At 40.8% G+C, this 20807-nt stretch overlaps 2 protein-coding genes across 2 annotated transcripts in view; one reads left to right on the top strand and one right to left on the bottom strand.

The window, feature by feature from the left end:
- Positions 1 to 7356, top strand: part of dnajc17 (DnaJ (Hsp40) homolog, subfamily C, member 17) — a 45261-nt gene extending 37905 nt beyond the window's left edge. The window contains exon 11 of the mRNA XM_084742240.1: positions 7072 to 7356. Within this exon, the coding sequence (XP_084598366.1) occupies positions 7072 to 7197 (126 nt within the window). The 3' untranslated portion in view covers positions 7198 to 7356. The remainder of the gene's footprint in view (positions 1 to 7071) is intronic.
- A 5034-nt stretch (positions 7357 to 12390) lies between these two features.
- Positions 12391 to 16128, bottom strand: gchfr (GTP cyclohydrolase I feedback regulator). The gene is made up of 3 exons (XM_084743100.1): positions 15971 to 16128; positions 15334 to 15428; positions 12391 to 13277 (listed from the first exon to the last, which is right to left on the bottom strand). The coding sequence occupies exons 1-3, from the start codon at positions 16004 to 16006 to the stop codon at positions 13148 to 13150; spliced, it is 261 nt and encodes an 86-aa protein (XP_084599226.1). The 5' UTR covers positions 16007 to 16128; the 3' UTR covers positions 12391 to 13147.
- Between the last annotated feature and the right edge of the window lie 4679 nt (positions 16129 to 20807).

Below are 20807 nucleotides of genomic sequence, written 5' to 3' on the forward strand. Positions count from 1 at the left end.
CTTTTTTTTTTTTTTGTTTGGAACCTTGATTTAATTTTCCTTTTTTCTCCCCTCATAATGCCTCAGCTCTTTTTGACATCTCCAAGGTTCAGACTGCATTCTTACCAGTCCTGTGGCCTCTTTGTTTTAATGGGAAATCTGTTGCAATCAGAGGGCTTTTCCCGGAAGGCCAGGATGTGAAAGACATAATTTTGCTTCTACAGCGAAGTTTTGTTGGATAATAAAGAGGCCAAACCCCCACATCTCCCTATTCTAGGATCCCTGAGCTCATCCATCATAAAGAGAAATGCCAGGGCACCAGGAGTTCAGGTCTTTGCTGCCATTTCTCTTTTCACTGTTTATTTCCTTTACTTTAACAGTTTCCAAAGCCGCTCCGCGTCTCCATCCAACAGGCTGTCCAATACCGTGACCACATACAACCACATACGTACACGTCCACGCATGCATAGACACCTATGTACATGGCACTCATATATGGACTCAACGAGGATGAAGTGTAAGATTGTAGTGGCCAAAGTTCAAGGTCACTGTGACTTCAAGACTGTCCCATTGACGCAATTGCTTCAAATTGGCACAAATGTCCAGTTAGATGCTAGGATGAACTGATGAAAACTGGTGGCCAAAGGTCACTGTGACCTCACAAAAGATATTTTTGGCCATGACTCAAGAATTCATATGCTAATTATGTCAACATTTCACACATATGTCCTTAGGATAAAATGATGAAGTGATCATGTTTTATATCCAAAAGGTCAAAGGTCAACTTCACTGTGATATCATAATGTTCAGCTCTCTATCAGTCCTCTGTACTCGTGGAATCATACATGGCAATGTAGTGATAACTTATGTTTTGCCAAAGAATATACTTAATATATTTTATTAAGTTCCTACAAAGTCTACATACATTATATGAGTCTGTACACACATAGATGTAAACTGCATCTGGTTGGCAGAGGTATACAACTGTCAGGCAGTAATTCTAGTTTGAATAGCTGTTTTTCACATGCAGTGAACATGTTTCTCAGTGTAGTTTCAAGGATGTCTGTAAATTCTGGAACTTGGATATAAAATAATTGTCACAATCAGTGATCTGTAGACTAAATCTGCAGAATTTTTCTGTTCACACACATGAATCTCGCTGTCAAATAAAAGGAGGTCTTGTCTTGGAGTTCCATTCAAAAACCAGATGTTGGCAGGACACATGCATGTAAAGGGTTAAATACAGGAAGTCGATTTGGGCCTTAATCTCTATGTAGTGTTTGTTCTTCACTAACAAAAACAGTATAATAGACCAGACCTTTGGGGTTTTATGTCTGCCGAGTCTCATAATGAATGATGATTAATCCAGTACCATTTACAAAGCTTGAGTTTTGTCTGCACAGGAATTTCACCTTGGCTCCAGTGTTGCATGTGCAGTACCCCTCTCCTGCTGCCTGTTTGTTTGAGTTAGCTCGGGCACTCACACATACATACACATATATATACACACACATGCGCCCATTCTCGCACAAATGATCTCTAAATACGTGTTCGCCTCTCATAAATCACCTACGCCATAGCTCAGTGACATACACACACATATAGAAACACGCACTATGCCGCCACACACACTTGAAATGAATAGTTCCTTGATTAACTTCACCAGACTGCATTAGAGGCAGAAATGTTGCCTGGACCCCATAGAGTGCCATTTCTTCTCTTGGCAGCAAAGATCACTTCTTGGCTCAGTGACCACTGAGTTATAGAGTTAGAGATATCTTTAGGCTGATGGTGTTAATTAATGAGTAATTCAGTTATTAAATACAAATTGATAACATCACAGGCGGCAAGGTTAAGACACAATAAGCATGAAATGTCAAGTATATAACTTAAAAATGTTTTACAGGTCACTGCAGTGCAGTTTCAGTAATGCAGTCAGCCAAGAGGCACTGTTTAACTGTTAAATGTTTGTGAGAGGTGTTAACTTCGAGCTTTTAATGTTCAATTAAATACTTTGCTAGATTCTTTGTTTATCAGGTTGCTGCACACACACGTGTTTGTCATATGTCTCCCTCGCTGTTTATCCCTTGTGTTCATTTACATTCACATTTACATTTTAAGCATAGAGCTGATGCTCCTGCCCAAGCTGAGACACAGTCAGAACCAACACTACAATTAATTCAAATGTTAAGGGACAAGGTCAACAGCACTGTCACTAACAGTGCATAAGAAAATAGTCACAAGCTTTGTACCATGTGATTTTAATTAGTTAAAGTAAGGAAAATGAGCAAAAGGGTGTGTGTCTCCTTTTTCTGGCTGGCATCAGGGTTTCCTATTTAGATGTGTATGGATATACAGTGAACCCATTAATCTACAGTGTATATACAGGGTTTCCACAGGTCCTTAAAAAGACTTGAAACAACTAGAATCCAGTAATCTGAATTTTAGGCTTCAGAATGTCCTAAAATGTCTTAAATATAACTTTGACAGGTCTTAAGATTACAAAGTTAACTTTACTTATAGTCTTGCTTTAAAATTTTTGGAAAGAAAAATATTGATCATGCTGTAAAAAAGCTTCAAAAACAAAACCAACATGGAACCAATAACCACTAATTCAAATTGTAGCGTGATCGGAATTTATTGGAACACACCCAGCTAGAGGGTTGCAATGTGTTGTCTGGGATAACGTGACATAATATTCTTATTGAATGTGAATAAATTTGTTACTTTGCAGCTAATTCTGGGACTTTTTTTTTATCAGCCTTCATATCCTTCCCTTTTTGGGAGTGTGGACAAAAAAGGTGTTAAATTGCATTCATAATGGAAAGAAATCTCCCCGTTTGACTGTGATAATTTGCTTTTTTGTTTTTCCATTTAGAAGAGAGAGTGGCAGTCTCACTTATTTCCTCACTCACTTGCTCACACTCACTCATTCATTTACTCACTCACTCATGCTCACACCTTTACACATTCACACACGGCTCACACACACACAGGGCTCACACAGACACAGTCAAAGAAATGGTGTAATGTGCAGCTGATCTGACAGCTTGTGCTGGGGGAACACAGTGGCCACCTGCGCTGCGAGATGCCTCCTGCTGCGTGTGGGACGGCGTGTGAGAGTTTGCGTGTGTGTGTGTTACACTGCCTGACTCACAGCATTGGTGGTATTCATGATGTCATTCCTGGCCCCGGGTCAGGCTGGGCTGTGCTGTTTGGAGGCCTAGCCATGTGCTGATGTCACGTAGCTAATCCTCAGCTTGTTTGTGTGTGTGTGAGCATTTTACTACCATCCTACCTTTGCGGTGGCCCTGTGGCCTCCTCTCATGGCTTTGTACGGGGGCCCGTTGTTTGTGTTCTGCGGTTTCCTACTCACCCCTGGGCCCCAGTGTTACTGCTACACACACACACACACACACACACACACACACACACACAGGCATGCATACGCACACAACCAAGTGTTTAGTTACAGAATGATGCACTAGCTAAACATGTACATTTTAAGTTAACACCCCAGGCAAGGAAACATCCGTCATCGTGAGAAGAAATGCGTCACGCTGCCCATAAAGCACCTGTTAATGCTCAGAATTCCCCTACATCATTAGCCTGGTACAGTCTTCCCGTGACCACTCTGGCTAGAGCAGGGTTTTTTTTTTTTTTTGTTTTTTTTTTTCTCGTTATTGCATTATATTTTTAAATGCTCGTTCCTTATGATGTTGCTGAGAGGTGCTTCCTGACTCTCATTCCATTCTTTAGTTTCTTTTATTTTGCTTGAAATTGCAATTGCATCACAATTACAAATTGTTACCTTGCCGAGTTCGCTTTTTAGCTATGTATGTACCACAACTGTAAGGTATTGAAAAGCTTCAAAATGCACCTTAAAATTTCATAAAAAGTGCTTGACTTTGACTTTGTGTTTTATCCTCCATAACCATCTAGCGACCTTATGAAATTATTTCACGACCCACTTGAGGGTCCCAAACCCCAGGTTGAGCACCTGGCCTAGAGAATGGGTCAGACCAACACTGACTGAGATTTTTCAGGTGCACTTCAGCGTAGTGGCCAGTAGAGGTCAGGCCAGAGCGAAGACATATCTGCTGAGGAAGAGGGAGCATTTTCTCCAACTTGCTTGTGTACTTGCTTGTGTTTTGTTTAATTTGAAGATGCGAGAGTTGTTTATTTACCTAATGGTGTTCGCGTGATATTTCAGAGTTACATGTCAGACAAGGGCTTGAGCTCACATTACTGGAATGATAATAGCAGCTTTCCTGAATCCAGGGGCGGGCTGGAAGGGGGAGAGTGGGGGATAACTTCCCCCTCACCGACCCTCTTCTCTCTTCTTCCTTCCATACTTACCCTTTTTCTCTCAGCACATGGATGCTGGAGTCCCCATGATGTTTTCCAGATGCCTCAGCTCAGCGAGCGCATTGACAAAAACCTACCTCTCCTCCTCCAGTGTGCACACTCGCTCTCTCCCAGTCTGTCATGCACACACTCACTCGCTCTCTCCTGCAGCTCACTGTCTTGTTAAAGAGACACTTCCTTGGCCTGGCAGACTTCCTGGATATAATCCTATAAAACAATGGCTTACTTTGTGGACACATGGCTTCCCTCCCCAAAACTGGATAATAGTCTTTGTGAGTGCATATGTTTGTGAGTGTGTATATGTGTACACATATGAGCATCATCTTAGGTACTGGGAGAGAAATTTTATTCTCTTATGCAATATTTTCCTAAAAAACCCAAAACAGTATATAGGCTCATATCAACATAATCCCTCTCAATCATCACTTATGTCCCACTAGAAGTGTGTACTGGTGGCTGTATCTGCAGTCAGCAGATCTTCTCATGATTCTACTGTGCTCAGGACGCTTTATCAACCAAAAATGTTGGAGTTTGACATCCTGGGAATGCGACTCAACAATCACATATCTTTTTGGTGTGTTTTTGTCAATTCTACTTTTAAGAAACATGATTCTTTTTTTAGGATTCCTGAATCGATTTTTTTGATTGCTGAATTGATTTTGTTTTGAATAACTAATACAGAGTCTGTTAGCTTGGTGCTAGAGAATTTCCATGAATATGCTAATGGAAATTAGCATTGCAATTGTGGTAGTTAAGCAGATCCATTTTACTTCACATACTTAACATAAAATAACGTGTTTACTCAGACTTTCAGGCATATATTTCCTGTGCTCTGTGGAAACAAACTAAGCGTGCTGACTTCACATAGCTACCTCAATCTGCTACTATGGCTTCAACACTGTACACTGACCTGCGACAGCATCCTCAAAGGCTCAAAACTTGAACACAAAATTTCCAGTGGGTTTAAAAATACAGCCACCACTTGGAAATGACATTGCATGCCAGGAGAGGGCAGCACATATCTTTATATTTTCTAATGTATTTATTGTTAATTAAATGATGAGCAGGAACAGCTAAATGTAGCACTTTAATTCAAGAACTATATATTCTTATTCATCTAATTGTACATTTATTTGCCACCTTTATATACAGTCAAGTCCAGTGTTTTGAAATGACAGTTTTCAAGTTCATTTTTACAAAGATGTTCATTTAAAGGCTAGCACTCGCTTGCTGATCAGGAACAGCTAAATGTGGCAGTTTACTTCAAAAAGTATTATATGCAGTATAGCGATGATGCAGCCTAAGTAAACCTCAGAAAGACTGATCGTCTCGTAAATTTCTATTGTTTTTGGAAATATGACTCATAATATACAGTCTCTAGAAGTGTATGACTGAAGTCTTTTCCATGGTCTTGTGTTATAAAAGCAAACAAAAATCACAAATAATTGTAATATTACATTGCGATACTTAGAGAATCGTATTGCATATTGAACTGGCACACAAGTATTGTGATAGTAATGAACCAGGAGATAATGGTGTGGTCCCAGCCCGACTCGGTGCATACTTTATGTCTTTTTGCTTCGTTAGAGTCCTCCTTGTGCCTGGGTGTGTGTTGCATTTGTGACCACACAGATCGTGACCTGTGTGTGTGTGTGTGTAAAACATCTTGGCCTGTGTTCCACCCTGCTTGATTAGCCATTAGCCAGTGGCTGCCCTCTCCGATTCCCCCCACAGTAAGAGAATCTCTCACCATCGTCATCCAAAGCCCTTCAAAGAAATCACGCACACACACACACACACACAGTGAGATCCCGGGCCGCTGCCAGGCTTAATCCCAGCCCTCATTTTGGGGTTTAATGACCTCAGGCAGCGGAATTACCCTGTCACAGTTGCTCTGTGGGCTGCTGTCTCATGCATGTTCACCCTGCCGTCATGCTGATGTTAAATGAGATGAGAGCATCTGTTCGATTCTGCCTCTCCTCCGCTGAGCACCCACAGGCCCGGTTGTGAAAGCAAACACACAGTGGACAGTGACAGTGGTGTCATTTGCTCCATGTGCTGCCCTGAGTTGCTGTTGTCATGATATAAAATACAGACATGTTTGACTCTTCTATGACTCAGTGCCAGTGTCATGACTCATTACAAATGTTCCTTGTATATTGATTAAAGGGCCATTCCACTGGTTTTACACATCAAGATCATTTTTCTGCCATTGAGAACTAAACATCCTGTGAACACTGTCAATGTGATATTATAAGTGTTATCTCAGCTCAGGTTTAGAGACTACATTATTAACAGAAAGTCTGTCAGAAAGAAACTGAAGGTGTGGAGTCATTTTGTTTTTATTTATGCTTTATACAGTGTCCCAACTTTCTTGAAATTGGAGTTGTGTTTTTTGTATATTGTGAAGTAAAGCTGCTAATAATGATTATTTTCATATTTTGAATTCACTGCTTGACTGTTTGGTCAATAAAATGTGAAAAATGGCCATTACAATATCCCATCAACCCAAATTAATATCTTCAGTTACTTGTTTTGTCCAACCATCAACCAACAATCCAATGATATAAAACATATTTCTTATTGGAAAATGACCCGAACAATTAAACACTTATTGAAATTATAGAAAATTTAGGCTTCGTAAGCATTTTCGTAAGTCTTTGTAACATTTTCTGTGTCATAATAACCCTTATTTGACATTGTGTGTCTGTCTTTCTCCTGCAGGGCTCCCTGACACATGAGCGCGACTATGAGAGTGTGGTGATGATGAGGATGAGGCAGGCTGCTGAGCGACAGAAGCTCATAGAGCAAATGCAGAGAGAAGATGAAGAGGAAGCTGCTGGATCATAGAACACATAGCAGGAGCCAGTTTGGTACCAGCCTGCAACTATTAAATGAATACCTGTTTCAGGTTTTAGTTTCATAAAGCCTCTTAAGTGTTTTGTTATTATTTTTTGTATGTAATACACTGTAAGGCAAAATAAATCTTTTTAATATCTGTGGTTTTCATCAGTGAATATTGTCTTTTCCTTTATTGAGAACAAAGGATGACTGAGGGAGACACAGAGTAGAGAAGAAGTGAGGCGTCCTGCAGGATTCAGTGTCAAGCTGTGAGTCCCAGAGGAGGTAGGAGTTCAAGCTGCAGGGATGAATCAGTCGTCCACACTGTTTCTGACTGATACAGAATTTAGTCTCTTAGCTGTTTAGGTGCTGCAACTGAACTGAATAAGATTTTCATTTAAATGTATTGGAAAACATTTTTACATTTTCTTATTAGATTTACTGATACTGATACATTTTCAATATATACATAATACTCAGTGTATGTTAGAAATATTTCATCCTGGCTGGTGTATTATACTGTGCTGCCTTGAGATTTTTTCATGTAACTCGGGCTGAACAATTAACAAAACTTTTATCAAAATTGTAATATGGCCTGCTGCAAGTGCTAAGTTCAACAGCCAGAATCTGTGATGGTATGGGGTATGTTAGTTCCCATGGCATCATGGGTAACTTTCACCTCTGTGAAAGCCTCATTCATACTAAAAGGGACAAACAGCTTTTGGAACAACATATGCTGCCATCAGGACGTCTTTTGCAGGGACGTCCCTGCTTATTTCAGCAAGACAGTGCAGAGACACATTCTGCGTGTGTTACAGCGGCGTGCAGTCCAGACCTGTCTCCCACTGAAAATGTGTGGCGCGGTATGAAGCGCCAAATTACGCCAACACTGGACTGTTGAGGGACTGAAGTCGTATATCAAGCAAAAACTGGAAAGAATTTTGATTTCAAAACTTCAACCACCGGTGTCCTCACTTTCCAAACTTTACAAAAAAGAATAAAGTTTATTAATTTAAACATTAAATAACTTTCTTTGTACTGTACTCAAGTGAATATATGTCCAAAATGATCTGTAAATCCTCACATTTGTTTTATTAATGTTTTATGCAGCGTCCCAAATTTTTTGGAATTGGGGTTGGAGTTGGTAAGTTATTCGAGATTTAAGGAATCCAGTGAGTGTTCAGTCTTTACTCATAGTGTTGTAGAAGAGCCAGAGCAGATTGGCCGTGCAACACCACATGTAATTAAAATGGTATGATGTAATTTTCATCTGTCAGCCATTGTCTGGTTAGCTGTGACAACTCATTACCTCATTTATGTAGTCTACTCAGAGTAATGTCATGTAGTCAGTCCTTTTGTTGTCTGCATATGCAATCAGTAATTCTGTGAAATGAGTTGAGCATTGAAACAATCCAAACCACAGACCATGCAATGTGACTTTGGAAATCATTTCTCCCCCATGTTTAACCAGTAATCAGGCTGAGATAGGAACATTAGCTACCTAGTGTTCCTATCTCAGCCTGATTTTAAGTTTTTGTGGGAATTCTTGTGGCCTCATGTGATGAAAAGTGAAAATACTCTGAAGCCCCCCTATTATAGGTCTGGTGGTTTAGATGATTGTTCCCTAGGTTTTGTATACAACATATCGAAAGCTCTGCTTCTGATTGAAAGGCTTTGGAGACTGCAATCTCTATGTAAACCATTTACTTTACAATATTGTTCAATATAATGTATCTTAGATGTTCCCAATCTGGGGGGTCAGATGATTATGAAAGTGGCAGTAAAGGAAAAATATTCATGTTACAAAAAAAGGTTCATTTCCAACTTTTCTCTAATACTTGCTTTTTTTCTTGCTAAATACTGGACACTACCTCAAAACTTTAAAAATGGTTCAAATTAAGCAATTCAAGAATGATTCTTGACTGATAACCACACTAAGGTCATAACCTGTGGTTAGGGGTTACCTAGTGGACAATGGGCAAGGCTTCACTATAACCAATATCCCACAGAGAAAAGGTCTTTATAATAACTTAATATTGTCAAGTGTAACAATCTACATCCTACACATACTTAAATAGAAATAAAAATCCTCCTTCAGCACCAGCCCTTTATCATTAGACACATTATCAACAGAATGTTAAGAAAATTGATATTTATGTATTATGTTGCACAGATATCAACTGCAGTTAGCATGCTAACCATCTAGCCCCAGCCCATCCTGTCTTGTAGTTCCACGTTATACCTCAAGAGGCAATAGTCCATCAGTATAGCACTGCACCCACCTCCCATGTCTGCGTGGTACCCATAGTCAGAGTTCTGGTTGGATCCCCTCTAAATCACCTCTGTACTGTATTCTCTGTTGTCAAACTAGCCTCTGTTAGTCTCAGAGGCTGTGTTCTGTCCTTCTGTGTTCACTGGGAGGCTGCTGAGGCCGTTTCCGTTCCGTCCCCCGCTTGCCTGGCTCCGGCTCTGGCTCTGGTGTCCATTCCGGCGCAGCTCCCTGCTACCAAACACCTGAGAATCCCTCCCAAAGCCCCTGTGCTAGCAGTGTGAACACCATTACTTTCATGGTGCTCTATACTGGCAGTCCCAGCACAGTCAGCTACTAGGACCACTGGCTCCACAGCTGACTGAGCTAGTTAGCTAATGGCGCAGTTAGCAGTTACTCTTGCTATATGCTGCCACCAATTTGTTTGCAATATGCATTCAACAGGTGGCCAGTTCTTTCATGTAGCTGATTTACTTTACTTCACTAATTCACTAATTAACCAGTTTTATCTAGTTTGTTTAATCTCAAAACCAAACTGTATAAACAACATGATGCAGTTTGACAGGCGGTTAGGTGCTGAACTATTTCTTGGCAGGGAGAGGTGACTTTCTGGAGTCTTGTTGTCACCGATAAAATTCCCAGGCAACTAGTGGAGACTCCGGGAAGTCACCGCTCCCAGCCAAGAAATTGTCTGGCACATAAACTCCTGTACAACCACATCTGGCTCCAGCTTAAAATTGAGTGGACAGACATGAGAGTACTATCAATCTTCTCATCTAACTCTCAGCAAGTAAGCAAATTGCTTTTTTTTTTTACTTTGAAAAAGCAACAAACTATTGCTTTAATCACAAGCTGATCAGCTTTTGTTTAAGAAGTCCTGAAACAATTTCTCGGGGACTTCTACACAAAGCTCGAACAGTACATGAACATCCATTTTTCCTTCATGCATGATATTGCAGGAAAGCGTAAAGCCACAATTTTGCAGCGAGGGGTGTGCTTGTTTGGGGCAACCAACCCAACTCAGTGTTTCCATTTCATACTCTGCGGGCCGTGGGTCAGCTTACACTGAAGTACAAGCCACTTGCTTCAGAAATTGTCTGCGTTCTGTCCTCTGATACTGACCAAATCAAATGTTCTCTAAGTTAATCTATTATTGTTCTAAGCTGTTTCACAATACGCTTATGTAACAGATACGTAGAAGATACTCTGTGTTGCTTATTTATGTTCACTGAAGTGACATGCTACCACTCTGTGACCCACATTAAGTCAGACGTTACACTGCCAAACTGCTGCGGTCACCATGAATTTTGTAACAAGGTCCTCTGCCTGTGGAACATCTATCCATCCAAATAGTCTTATTTTCCTGTCCCTTGGGGGACTATGGCGTAATGGTGTGTCTGTATTTGTGGGCCTGTGTGGCGACGCTTTCTTCTGTCATTGTGTTATTTAGGAGCCACATGGCAGCTTCACGAGATCCAACCCAGTCATCCATCTCTCAGCGAGTCCTGCGCTGCCTCGCCGTGGCTCTTGTTACACAATGTCCAGCTGTGGAGCAGTGCGGTGTGGTGGGAGACATCTGCTCCTCTCCTCCTGCAAAATCCCCTCATCACATGGTTTTGTTTATGCGTAGCCTTTTTCATATCCCGGCAATGTGAAAAAAAAAGCCCAGAAACACACAAACTCTGTCCAAATGACAACAGAGGAAATACAATTACAGGAAACACATTCACCACCAACCCTGCCCTGAGCCCACAGTGGCTTGTGCTGCATGCGAACCAGGATGGGAGGATGAGCCCGTTGTAGGCTCAGTCCTATCAGCGATTACAGCAGAGCCTTGGAATCTTCACACCACCTTCTTCCTCCCCATTGTCCGTACATTGTCTGAGTCGAACCTGTCATGTTTATGCGGAATCTCCGCGGTCACAGAACGGGGAGGCACCAGCACCTTTTGATCCTCGGTGCGGAGGTGGAAGCAAAGTCATGTGTCAGGCAGCAGGACTGGTAAGAGTTTGGCTGTGAGCAGGTTGGCAGAGTTTCTTGGTTTGTGGGTTAGTGATCCGGGCTGGCCCCAGACATACACTGGCAGACTTGGGGCTGTAATGAAACCACCCAGTGTTTCTTGGCTCTCGTGACTCTTGCACTCTGCGTGCCTGCACTGCTTGTGCCTCATCTCTGGGCATGCAGCATCCCTGTAAGGTGCCACAGAGCTGCGATGTCTCCCAATAATCATCATGTTTTAGATGTGATGTTTGTTAAGTGACTGTTTAATGGATTATCATCATGTGTTCCATTTTGTTTGTGGTAAATATAATAAGGATTCCAAATTGTTTTCTTTTGGTAATAAGTACACAAGCAATCCACATCATTACAGCATTTAATCATGAGCATATGATACACTTACAAAAGCTTCTTTACACAGCGCTGTCAGTACAAATATATCTAGTGGTTTATTTACTTTATTTACTTATTTACTTGGGTGAGGCCTGATTTTTACAGACATGCCTTTAATTATGTCGTTCTGCCAAATGACATATTAACAGTAAAACTGGCCCTCACTCCCTATACTTGGTCACCAGCAGTAAATAGCAAACAATATAGGCAAGGACTCTTGTAAAGTCTCTGGAATGTAATTGAGTTTTCCCCTGAAATTGGTGACCTGTCACCAAGATAATCTGAAACCTTACGTGTAGGATAATCTCAATTTAAAGGGATTGTTAGGATTATTTGAAGTGGGGTTGTCTGAGGTTCTTATCGATAGTCAGTGTGTTACCTACAGTTGATGGTGGTCAACATGCCCCCAGATAGGAGCAGCAGTGAGGGACACCAGCACAGAAGCTATTTTAGCCACTTAAAAAAAAATCAATACCAGTTTAAAGTGTATGCTATATTTAGAATATTTTTACTACTTAACTTTGCTGTCAGACAGCTTTTTCTGACAATAGACCACCATTATATAAGCCAAATATTGCTCTTTCCAAACCAACCAAACTCCATAGGCAAAATTTGTAATTTTACCTCACAGGAACATGAGAGCTGCTCTTCTACCACTGCTTGGGTCTGTTAGTTTCTTTGTGTTATTGTGTGACAGTGTGATGTGTGATGTGTCTTAAAAGAATAGTTTGGAGTCACTGAAGTTACACACTAACACAAACTAATAAATCAAGGCAGCAGTAGACCAGCAACTCCCTTGTTCTGTGTGGTAAAATTACTGATTTCACCTATTAAGTTTGGTTGATTTGGGAAACATGTAATTGGGTTACATAACAGCTGTTTCCCACCAGAAAATGCTGTGAAAATATTCTTAATATAGCATAAAGTTAAGATGCTATTGATTTTTTCAGGTGGACCTATTGTAAGTGGCTGAAATAGGCTTTGTTGCTGTTTCCGTCAGAGCAGCACATTGCTTAACTTCCATGCCAGTGACCCCTCTCTGCTTCTCCAAACTGAATGTCAACTGGCATGTACTGCAGGTAATACACCGACTATGATAAGAACCTCAAACAACCCCACTCTAAGTAATCCAAACCACCCCTTAAAGAAGTTTATTTCCACTGATTCAGTAGCTGTCAGCGTTTCGAATGCAGAGCAGAAAACCAAAGTTTAAAAAAAAAACTTTACAAAGTTCTACATCATGATTCATTCATCCTTTTAAAGGCTCATAGAGGTGTTTTGATCCAGTCAATGCTCCCATCACTCCGTCTCCTTGTGGAGGCACCACACCAGTGTCTGTCCCACCCCCGTCATCGTCAGCACACGGAAGCCGATCTTCTCCAGCTTGTCCAGCACCAGGCGTGGTGGGTCGTCCACATGGTACTCGGAACTAAATGAGCATAAACACAAAAGTAATTCTTCTTTCCACAGATGTGGGATTTCTCTGTCTTTTTGTAAACTTTGCTGGGAAAGTAGAATGCTGTTAATTGTTCTGGTGCTTGTTCACTTCCTTCCACACCTTGGTTCATTTCCCAGCAGCATTTGAATCAGATTGCCAATGACAACACTTCCCTGATCTGTGTTCCATCAGCTTGAATGGTTTATTCTGAAATCTGCAAAGCAGCAGCCTTCCTTGACCATGTGATCTGATCTCAGCTCTGTCGTCAATATGTACATATTCACTGCCAAATTGAAAGAAACACCAGTGTTAAGTGCCTAAATATGGAAATATGGCCGGGTGTGAGCACATTTGCAGCACACCTGGGAGTAGATAATGCATCTGAGTGTGTACAGTTTACACATTACCGTTTACTGTTACATGTTTGCAAGATGCTGGTGGAGATGGTTTCATATGAATGATCAAATCAAGATAGAAACTCATTTAAGTCTTGGTGGTTTTGTGGATTTTGCCCTGAGCCAAATTATGCCAACAAACCTCTCACTTTACTTTCTATGTTTAAGGGACAGTTCACCCTAAATACATATACTCTGGCCTGTAGTGCTATTAATCTATCTAGATTGTTTTGGTGTGAGATGCTGAGTTTTAGAGATATCGACTGCCTTCTCGTGACTTTAATGGAAGTAGATGGAACTTGGCTTGTGGCAGCAGTTTATTTAGGAACTACTTTCTTTCCACAGTAGAAACAAAGTACCTTCTTCATGAAACTTTGCACAACAAGGTCTGTGGATTTTCTTGAGTAACCAGGTCATGATTTCTGGAAAGAGACATTGCTGCTGAGTTTTTCACATGTATTTTTGGCGCTTTGAGCCCCACAAGCTGAGTGCCATCTACTTCCATTATATAAAGTGTTTGCAACCACATCACAAGGTACTGGGATGTAAACAACAGAATATATATTACGTGCTGAATATTCAGTTTGAGCCAAATTTAGGATGTCTACACCACATAAAAGTTCAGGAAACTTATAGAGAAGGACTTAGTCAGCAGGAAAGGGCACAATATTTTGAGAAACTGAGGTTAATAGCTGGTTAAGATCCATACAAGTTGGCTTCTTTGTCATGGAATGACTAACCCCACATTTTGCCTTCTATTTCTTATCCCAACAGAGTGAACTACCTTTTTTGCCAAGCCCATAGACAGCTGAAGCCCTTACAAAGTTTTGATGGTGTGGATGGTGAGAGAGGCACTGTATCAGCTCATCAGTGATGTGTATTGTGAATGCCAAGGTGGACGATCAACTGATCTTTACATTTTTGGAGATCTAACTAAATTTCAAGTCTAATACTAATATAACTTTTTGGATCAAAATGCTGATTTTTCATAAACATATAAACAATTAAAACGCCCCTCTTCAACCATTTGACAAAGGCAGCTGATGAGAAACTAGTTTATTCTCACAAAGTTGTTTGTTTTTGTTTGACCTCATTTTGTTTTGTTTACATTCAGTACCTCCAACATGGCTGACCTTACTCTCTGATCACTGCACTGCAAGATGTCAGATCTGGAGCATATCTTATCTCTGGATTGGGACTACTTTGACAATTTTATAATATGTTGTTAAGATATTTTTCTGATATGACTGATGCAGTATTTTGAATCCCACACACATGCTTCAATGACAAAGAGAGTCCGCACATTTCAATATATAGCATGAGGGCATATTCAAATATTGTATTTAATGTGTAGGCAACATTAGATGAACACTATCTGAACACAGTTCACTGTATGAGGCAAATGCTAGCTTCATATTTGACCTTGTACAAAGCATATTAGAACATGTTCAGATATGCTCCAGATATGATCCAGATTCTTGCGAGAATTTCAAAAAGACATCTCTGGATCATGGGGTATTGACCAGAGGAACATTTTTTGATTTTGGTGTGACTGTCCCTTTGAGGTATTGCCCAAGTTTGAATAGTTGCTCTCCAAATTTAACTTCATCCATCCACTAAAACAAACTGATCACTGGATTTTCAATACTCACAAATTGTTTCCCAGCATGGTTGTTTTCCTTGCTCCCAGGTAATTCATGACAGCTGGATCAGAATATTCATCTCCCACGTTTGTTGGACCATTTTCCTGTAAGAAGTAATTAAACACATCACCCAAACAGCTGATAGTTTGTTTTATTGCTTTGCTACAAGAGTATCTGCTGTAGGGTGTTATTTGTGCAGGATCTAGCTACAGGTCCCCGGCTACACCTGCAGCACTCTGTCAGGTGCGGATCATAATCTTTAATAACTGCACAGCCTAAAAATAGATCATCCAATACTCTCAGGCTATAGAATTAGGTTGCTCGAATCGTCCTGCATGCAACAGAATGAACATGCGCATCAAGAGGCCGATAACTGGGCAACATGTGTTTTTAATTTATGGCACCATGGCAGAAAAGAAAAAAGAAAAACACAAGCATACGCTGGCTGCTTGTTCCGCGTGTAGCCTTGAATGTTATTTGTTTTCCAGCATGCAGAATATCACAGGCCACTGCGTAACTATAATCTGCAAAAACCTTGATTGATTAGCAGTCTGCGCCGTGTTGCTAAATAAACAAATCTCTGAATGTCCAAGTCGAGCGCGCCTCCTCTAAAACACGAGTCATTCAACATCTGCAGGATACACACCAGTCGGATCTGCGTACTGATGAACATGTACGGCATCCCTGCTCCCCTGGCGACGGACGGCTATTCCTGTGGGAATCACTGAGTGCTGGAGGTCTCTGCACGGACGCGACAGTCCCCTCTCCAACTTGCGCCTCTGCTGACAGCTCTGTGCGGAATGCGGAAACACCCACCGCGCCGGACCAATCGCAGCTCTTCTCTCAGCATCTGTCAACAGTGCTGCCTGCTCGGTGCATGAAGTCTTGCTCAACTGATGTGATCAGTAGTTTGTTGACATGAAAAATGCTGGCCAGTGTGCACCAGGGGAAATGTTTCACAGCTCGCAGAAACAGTTTTCATTCAGTTTAATTATACAGCTTACTTTTTTTTTGTCTTTTAAATTATAAATCCTCAGTGCAGAAGTCTCTTGTAAATTCTCATCATTCTGTGGTTGGGGAATTGTACATATTTTGTCTGGTGTTTTAACCTGCATGGATGTCAAGCAATTTGTTATGCAAGACACATAAGGCTTGAGTTTGTGACAGGACTGAATAAGCATTTTCCTTTTATTCCAGAGCACATTTTCCTGCTTTAAGTTCAACAGCATGACTTTGAGTGGGATATTGCTTTTATAAAACTGTCCAACAATGGCTATTTATCAGTTAACAGTAGTAAGCAACAGCAGATTATGATTTGTTTATTTATTTAATAATTTATTTGGTTCTACCATCACAAACAGTTCTATAACAAGACTGGGGCTGGACTGTCCTGTTGCCATACATAAGCATTTTCCTCGGTCTCCTTAACAGACTGAAGATCAAGATTTACATTTTTGAGCAGAACCTGGTGTGGACCAAACAACCAGACTGAGCCTCAGCTTTTCAAGCGGTCTCTGATGCAGTTTGTTTGTGGTCAGAAAGCAAATGAAATAACCACAGGATTTTATGATAGCAGAAATGTGATTTTAGCATGATTTCAAAAGCCAAACTACTAATAAAGCCATCTGCTGATCAAGAAATCTGTTAAGGAAGCAGTCTTTTAGTAGATCTGGAAATCTGATCTGCAAATCATTTAGTGACCATAGTGACACAATTATTTTTCTTTATTGATAGATCAAAAGCTGTTAAAACTGTTGTTTTGTATTCATACGCAGGGGATTAAAGATACCAGTTTAAATATGTGTGATTGCACAGTTATGTAACCTTTGGACTCCTGTAAAGTGAAGTGATACATGCAATTAAAAGCCAGAGTGCTGTTGTACTCTATATCAGCACTCACTGAACGTCGCTTGTCCAATCAAATTACTTTGTTTGAACTAACTATTGTACAAATATTTTTAAAGCATAATTTTGCTCATTCTGTCCAAATGTTCTCACAGATTCAGTTTACGTAATACATTTGCTTAAAAGGGGGGGGGGGGGGGGGGGGGGGGGTATTTGTGTGCATGCATGTATTACATTGAATCCACACCGTCTGGAACTCTAATTTCCTCCTCAGAGATTTATTAATTTCCTCCTCAGCGCAACAATAATAAATTTGGATCACTCTGGTGACTCAGAGGGAAATGAAAGACATAGACCAAAGGCAAACAACAATGGCAGGGACTCTGATAAAATCAGCAATATAAATGTAATGTCCCACTGATGCCGCAGGAGCCCGACGGACATTCAGTTAGGCTTGGCATGTCAAGCTCAGTGGGAAGGGTCATTTAAAGCCTGATCGCAGCTTGATATTGTGGGAGGCAGACATGAATCTGAGCAAAGCAGGGCTCACTCAGAAATGTCCCGTAACACAAACAGTGTGGAACATAGTCTGACAATAGGGACTACAGTACCAAGGTGGTTTTTTAGGGTTTGGCGCCTGGTACCCCAGGGCTAAGACATCCAATTAGGCGGCTAGCTGGATGGCTAACCAAGCTAACCAGCTAATACCAGCTACAGACAGCAGAAGACAGTGGTTAGCCTACTGCAGCAATAAGTAAACTTTTTAACTGATATCTGTCAGCTAATTCTGCAAGCTAAATCACCTTAGTTCTGAATTCTGTCATCAAACTGGCCTTATAACATTTATTGACATTGTTATGATAGCTGAAGTTCAGGAAATTATTCATTACATGGTTACAGAAGTTTTTGACAGTGTAATAATGCGTAATTACATCGTTATGACAAGTCCAGATGGTAACACTTAAGTTGAAGTCCAGGAAATTATTCATGACACTGTTACAAAAGTATTTGACAGTGTAATAAGACCTAATTTGTGACAAGACCAAAATGTACTACATTACTTGAGGTCAAGGAAAATATTCAAGACACAGTTATAATGCTCTTATGACAGCCAGTGTCAAAACCAACCACATATTGACAGTTTAATGTAATGTTAACACATTAAGTAGACATCCACATCAACAGGTTCTGTTGTGTTGATTAAAGTCAAGGTGTCACTACAAAGACATCTCAAACAATGTCAACTTTGTATTAAAAATGACATAATTGACTGAACAACACTTAATGACAACAGTCATAGACGTATTAAGACTCCTCATGACATCTTTATGACAGTGTAATGGAAGTCTTATGCATACCACTTCAATTTAATTGTTCCCCACGTAATCTTTGTGGTTTACCACTACATAATGCGCTGTTTTTCTTTGTTGAGATTTTATCATTTATTGTTGCTGCAGGTGATTCAGTTCTGCATTGTGATACTGTTTGTTTACTTTTGAATATGTCTGCCATGGCAGTGTCATTACTGCCCTCTGAAGTGACCTACAGCCTATAATCTGTAGACCCTTCATTCAGAGGGACACAGGTGCTTGCTGAGAACTGCTGAAAAGATTGCCACCTACTGGCTTCCAAGGTCATTGTCATAGAGTTTGTCTTGCTTGTCTCTGACTCTTTTTCCTCTCATTGCTCAAAAACATTCACATACTGTTCATTTAAATGAATAAAAGGTGTCACATCGGTTTCCCATTTGGAAAACAGCCACTTATTGATTGACAGATCCGTGTTTTGGCTTTCAGCATTCTATGAGATGAATGAGCTTCAACATGAATCATTTGTGGTGTTAAAAAAGGAAGAGGTGTCTTTTTTCTTGTGTTTTATCTGTCCCTGTTGACTTGAGACCTACTTCAGGAAAGAAAACAGGAAAGCAGCAGGGTTGTCGCCGAGGCCCCAAAAATAAACTAGAGAACCCCCTCCTTGTGCCAAAAGAACACTCTCTCCAAACATGTTCCTACCCCGAGCCACTTCCTGGACTCCCGCAGTGTCTTCCTGTGCCGGCTCATCTGCTGCTGGTTATTGAAGTGAGGGGTCATCTCTTCTGTGACCTGTGGGGACAGTGGAGCTCGTCCCCAGTGGGTCCACAGGAAGCAGTTTGATCTTTTGATGAGGCCTTTGCCTTCACCTTTTCAGCTAAAGTGTGACGGCCTGTTGCAGGGACGCTTCCATCAAATGAACTACTAGTGTCATGTCAAAGAATCTTTTGCAACTATGCAGACCTGTCAAAACTTGCAAAATAAAATGCAATATCCACTGCAGAATTATTCAAATATTACCACAAAACTACTAAACTTAAAGCACTAGAGCTGTTCCTGCAACAGGAGTGAATTTGGGTCTCAGCATAAAATATGCTTCCCCTTCCTCACGTAACCTGATAATGCATTTTTGTATATTAAAACATGTCTCTACAAATAGTGAAACACAGTCAGTTATTGTCAGTGTTGGGCAGTAGCGGCGTAAAACTAGTAGTTTAACTACACTGCTGTTTTCTACATCAAATAGCTTTTCAGTAGTGACGCTACTTCAGTGATCAAATAACGCGGTACCGTCCACAGAAGCTACATTTCCCCACGCATTTCTAAACCTTAAATGCGTCTCTTCCATGTGACGTCACGTACCTGCCCTCCTGCTCATGCCCGCCATAGTGGACATAAAAAGATGCCCGCAAATTGTCGCAGCGGGAGACCGTGGTAGAGGAGGGGGCAGAGACGTGTACCTGTTGTGAATCTCCATGGCCAAACCTTAACAAGTTCATGTTACTTATCGAGTCCTCACAGAACAGTTACACGTTCCGGTGTTTACTGTGGAACCCCAGAATGAAGCTCCTGTCAACATCCAAGACGTCCAACACAGATTTAAGGACACACATTCAGGTATTTCCGGAAGTTAACACAACAATCGCTAGCTAAGCTAATCATCACAACTCAGTCAGCAAACACCAACAGCTAACATGGCGCTAACATGGCAGCAAAAGAATACAACTGTGTGTGTGTCGCGCGTGTGTGTGTGTGCGTGTGTGTGCGTGTGTGTGAAGGGAATTTAGGGTTGTATAACTTTGGGTTATGTTACTCAGAAATATTACTTGTGCAGGTTTTTTTTTTTTTGTTTACAAACTTCTTTACAAAACTTTACAAATTTCTCTGGTGGGTAGCTCCAGTGTAGTGAAGCGTCATTTAATGTTGAATAACTTGTAGCTTAACTCACTACATTTTCCAAGTAGCTTGCCCAGCACTGGTTATTGTACTTTATTCCATGCAGGACAACCTATTTGAAGGGACAGTTTGGATTATTTGAAGTGGGGTTTTATCGTCAGTGAATTAACTAAAGTAGATGCCAGTTGAAGAAGCAGAGAGGAATCCTGGTATAGGAGGTTAAGTAAAGGGCTGCTGTGTGTGCTATATTTAGTGAATTTTAACCGCTTCACTTTGTAGTCAGACAGCCTTTTTTGACTGGAAACTGCTGTTATGTAAGCCAAGTATTGCTCTTTCCAAACCAGAAACTCCATGGTTGAAATCAGTAATTTCACCTTGCAGAACAAGGGAGTCACTGCTCTACTGCTGCTTCAAGTGGTTAGTTTGTTTGTG

The sequence above is a fragment of the Lutjanus erythropterus genome, chromosome 18 (genome assembly GCF_056507025.1).
Source record: "Lutjanus erythropterus isolate fLutEry1 chromosome 18, fLutEry1.hap2, whole genome shotgun sequence".
Classification (NCBI taxonomy): domain Eukaryota; kingdom Metazoa; phylum Chordata; class Actinopteri; order Lutjaniformes; family Lutjanidae; genus Lutjanus; species Lutjanus erythropterus.